The sequence below is a fragment of the Cynoglossus semilaevis genome, chromosome 5 (genome assembly GCF_000523025.1).
Source record: "Cynoglossus semilaevis isolate Cse_v1.0 chromosome 5, Cse_v1.0, whole genome shotgun sequence".
NCBI lineage: Eukaryota > Metazoa > Chordata > Actinopteri > Pleuronectiformes > Cynoglossidae > Cynoglossus > Cynoglossus semilaevis.
In genome coordinates this window covers 12,101,644-12,106,291 of record NC_024311.1, presented here as the reverse complement: position 1 = coordinate 12,106,291, position 4,648 = coordinate 12,101,644, and the positions used below count along the sequence as shown (strand labels likewise).

The 4,648-nt window shown below is 40.0% G+C and overlaps 2 protein-coding genes across 2 annotated transcripts in view; both read right to left on the bottom strand.

The window, feature by feature from the left end:
* Positions 1-205: 205 nt before the first annotated feature.
* Positions 206-2,036, bottom strand: mis12 (MIS12 kinetochore complex component). Its single transcript, XM_008310531.2, has 2 exons — positions 1,583-2,036; positions 206-958 (listed from the first exon to the last, which is right to left on the bottom strand). The coding sequence occupies exons 1-2, from the start codon at positions 1,985-1,987 to the stop codon at positions 683-685; spliced, it is 681 nt and encodes a 226-aa protein (XP_008308753.1). The 5' UTR covers positions 1,988-2,036; the 3' UTR covers positions 206-682.
* Positions 2,037-3,818: 1,782 nt separating this feature from the next.
* Positions 3,819-4,648, bottom strand: part of ppm1g (protein phosphatase, Mg2+/Mn2+ dependent, 1G) — a 6,525-nt gene continuing 5,695 nt past the window's right edge. Inside the window, exon 15 of the mRNA XM_008310550.2 lies at positions 3,819-3,883. Coding sequence (XP_008308772.1) covers positions 3,819-3,883 — 65 coding nt within the window. The remainder of the gene's footprint in view (positions 3,884-4,648) is intronic.

Sequence of the window (4,648 nt, the reverse complement as noted above, 5' to 3'; positions counted from 1 at the left end):
CTCCTGGATATATCTCTGTGTGTGTGTGAAGCTTTGTTATCAGAAATATTACTTCGATTCAATCATTCGTCTGGAGTCGAGGCATCCCAGCTGATATGACGCAATGATGGGTTACACCCCTGTGCCCCCCCCAAACGGCCAACAACTATTTTTTTCATTTTCACTTCCTTTTTTTTGTAACAGACAAGCAGCAATAGAAGATGAGTAAGAGTCTTGCACTTTTTTTAATTCGTTATTGACACGGCCCTTCCACACCTGTCCAGGCCAGCGCACAAAGATATAGATACAAAATATACAAAAGCCAATAGAATAAACAAGTGTAATAAACACGTATCTGCCGTACAATATAAAGTGTGAGTGAACAAAAAGGACAATAAAATAATGGAGTTTCTCATTAAAGTCCGTTCTTAATTATTTTATGATACAAATGTTTTCTGTACGCAAAGCAAAACAGTCGAACTTCCATGTCCAGAAATGCTATTTCAACTTTTTGAATAAAAGCAGTGGTCAGTGTAAAACAACAACAGGACGTGAGGAATAGCCAGAGTATACCAGCTGAGTATAAACTGCTTTATTTACAACTCGCTGCTATAAGAAATAATAAGATGGGAAAAAACAATCAGCATTGATGGATGGTGGTAACAATCAAGCTTCAATTCAGTTTGGTTCAGTTCAATTTGGTTCAGTTCAGGGAGTTACTTTTCTCGTAGACCTCACCAACAGCCTCCTGCAGTTTCTTTACAGACTCCATCACCAGTCGGAAACTTTCACTAAAGTCGCCGTTACCTTCCTTCACCCAGGCTCCCTGCAGCTCCTGAACCCACGACAGGATGCCATCCAGCTCCTTCTGCACCTCCCTCTGCTCCTGCAGTTCAGCCAGCAGAGCCTGTTTGGCGCAGACCTCTGCCTCGTAGGCTCTCTGCAGGTCTGTCATGGACGACTCCAGCCTCAGCACAACCTGACAGTGAGACGTGAGAAAACACTTACTACTGTCTCACACCACATTCATTCAACCTACAGCAGGAACTAACGCACCAAACACGTTGGATTTTATATTCCAGGAGAAAGTATGGTAGATTTACTGAAACTGTAACACTCGATGGGTTTTCTCCTCATTTTCGCACCGCATACTAAGTATTTCTCCGGCAGTACCAACGGTAGGACCAACAATAAGACAGTATAAGAAGACGACGAGTGTATAATTCAGAGCCAAACAACTGCCACTTCCATCTAGTTCTGAAACATGCACAAAAAGATCACATTCCTCCATGTACCACTAGAGGGAGCTCAAGTAACAACTGTGGTATGCGCACCCGAGATTGAGAACCATTGCACTAGATGTGACTTACGGGTATAGATTGTGACATTGTGTGAACTGTGGGGCCACAGAGTTGTTGGTGTCTTGGGTTTTTGTAAAAAAAATAAATAAATAAATACAAATGACGTCTACGACAGTAAAATGTTTTGGAAATACTTGTAAGTGCCTTTTGGTCATAGTTTCAGACATCACTAGTCAAATGACAGAGAGCGTTATTTTATGGTTCTAAACAAATGTACGGTTGTTTCCAGTGCCTGCACCCACCTTCAGGTCCTGCGGGTACTGGTGGTGCGACTGGTCCTCGGGCAGCAGGACGTTCGGCGGCACGGTGAAGCACCGCTTCAGCAACGTCTCCATCCGCTCGGCGAGTAACTTGAATTTATCTTCCAGAAACTGCTGCAGTTTTCGGCTACGCTCTCGGGCTCGGGTGCGGAGCAGCTTCTCCTCGGGGTCGTCAGACTCGCCCTTGGTTTGCTGCCTGACACAGACCTCCTCCACCACGGGTAAAATATCACACAGACAGTCCTGGAAGGCGCTGTAGATCCGCAGCATACACGTCTGCGGAGTGAAGCCGAAAAACTGGGCCTCGTACAGGTCAAGAGTCGGAGAAAGAGAGTCGTCTGTGTGGATCTCACTGTTCGCCTCCATCGCTGACTCTTCCCGCGCCATATCAAATATATGAAGCCGTCCCTCTTCCGGTTTTAGCTCGTGACGTTTATTGTGGGAAAATGGCGCTCTACCGCCACCTACTGCACTGGAATATTAGTGAGTGAATCTTCAACACCAGTCTGTTAAACCTTTTTGTTATCTTCCATGTGCTGCCTGATTTTACATAACTTTATTTTGAATATTAGCAATAAAATCTACTCACATTTATAAACAGAATCAAAATTTTGGTTTTGCACAATTACATTTGTTAAATTCAGCGAATGTTTGCCAGTTTTAACTTAGGTTTAACTTAAATTACATTTGTTAAATTCAGCGAATGTTCGCCAGTTTTAACTTAGGTTTAACTTAAAGTTTGCCACTTATTAATTCTATTTCAGCTCCTCTAGATTTTTTTTGCATTTGATGTAAGAACAGGTGTCAAGGTTGTTTCATACAATCATGTGGATTTTTTTTTCTATTTGACAAAAGGTATTTTTAAGGCTCCCAGCTGGAGGATTTGTATTGTATCAAGGCAGTTAAAGATAATAATGATAATAAAGTTTAATATGAACCATTTCATTCATCTTGGAATTTCAAGTCACAATTAAAGTACATGTAATACTGAACAAGGTAGGATTAATGAAAGAAACACACAGAGTTCAATTTTATAATTTTTTAAAAAAGGTATGAACTTACAGATTGGTGTAAAAGAAGTATACACCAAAAATGTCACACAGACTCACAATTACAAAGAAAACGTTTTTTTTCTTCTTTTTCTTCAATTACAATTATTGAAAAAAAAACCCTATGTACAGAAAAAAGGGCATGGTGGCAAGACAGAAACAAATGTACAGTCTCACAACAGGCTTTCAGTGAGGCGTCTGGAAATGAAGAGCGCGGACCGTTTCTCTGTCTTAGTGCTGCGACGTACTGAGTGTATTTTTCATAAAAAACAAATTCATCCGGCGTCAAGACTTTGACAGAGTGTCCTCACCAAACCTTGATTAAAAAAACTAAGAAAACAAATGACCATGTTAATTAGGAATCAATTCACCGAAAAACAAAGAAAAACATTTTCGACATTACCTTCAAGAGACAGACATAAAAAATAGTGCGACAAAGAAATTAGAGAGATTGACAGGAAGGGTGCAGTCCTGGAGATGAGCTGTTGGTGGAGTGTTGGTTCAAATCCTCAGCGATCAAGACCCTACCGTCACTTGTTTCCTTTAACCCTTAGATTCTTTCACCATTTACAACATCGTGGATTATAATAATAATAAAACTAAGAGAGGAAGAAGGAATCAAAAAAAAAAAAACAGGCTTCTGATCATGTGATGTGGCTGTTGTCTGGTAAACCTCAGGCTGGAGGCATGTAATACATAATTGGAAAACACCATCAACTGAACAGCGCTAATTATCCATCGGTACATTTCTGTGTGGCTCACACCGTGGCTCACAAACAAGGAGAGGGCTACATCCAACCTAAGTTTCTGATTTTAAAAACTAAACTTTTCAACACATTTATTTACAGATGTGCACATGATCTACTCTGGAGGGGATTTCTTACTGGTAAATACTAAATAGAAAAAGTAACATCGAAAGGTGATATTTAAAAAGTTTTGTCCATTATATATTTCCTTATATTTCCTAAGTTCATGATTTCATTTTGTAAGTTTCAAAATTTGCTTAAGATGCCTTTCCTGCTCAATCGGAGACTAAGTCTTAAAGAACCCAAAGTGGAACGACTTGTTAGACAAACTACACAATTGAACAACACGTTCCTGTTGTAGTCCACAAAAACAAGGAGGCAGCGCTAAGGTCACAACATCTGAGTATTTAAGGATCTGTGACCTCACAAGAAGTGTCCATCAATTTCATTAGTGTCAAAAGTGTCCACCAAGAAGGAAGCTAGCTTGCCTGCTAACAGCAAAAACAAAAACAAAAAAACAGTGAGCTGTGTTTAGAGCACACTCTGCTGAGCCACTTGGGAACTGCACTACACAAGAAGTCCAACAACTGGATTTCAAACCTATGACCTAAAACCCTTAAATGTTTTATTTTTAGTGATGTCAGCAGATGGACAAAAACACACAGTGTTTCATCATTAAATCTATAGAAATGGCTTCCTGCAGGTATAAATCAAAATTGGTTGTTTTTGACTGATGCTTAAAACAAAAACAACAGAAATGCAGGTGTGAGATGACAAAAAACAAGTGAAAGTGATTTAAAAAAACCAAAATCTGATTGTTAGTTTGGACACGGGAACTAAATTATTCAGTACAAAACTAGACTCGCCTTCACAAAGTCACAGCCGCCTGAAGACTCCATTTAGACTCCATGTGTTCTTCCAAGACGTTACCTTCACGTGATATTAAGTTTGACAGTTGCACATCCATGAAACGTAATGGGTTTTTTTTCTCAGAGTGCCAGTGAGTTAGTCAGCCTTCTCTGAAGTTCCAAATGTAATGAGTCGGCTTTTCCCCAGTGAAATAAAAATAAAAAAGAGGGCATGTGAAAGTTGGAGTCCACCTAAAACAATGACTTTTCTGATGATCAAAGTTCAGCCGATCTTTGAGCGTTCATTTGAAGTAATAGTTTTCTCTGTCTCGGAGTGGACCGTTTGTGAGGTAAGGTAATTTCATTTTTAAACAGAATGCGTCTCTGGTGAATCTGCTGTCGTCT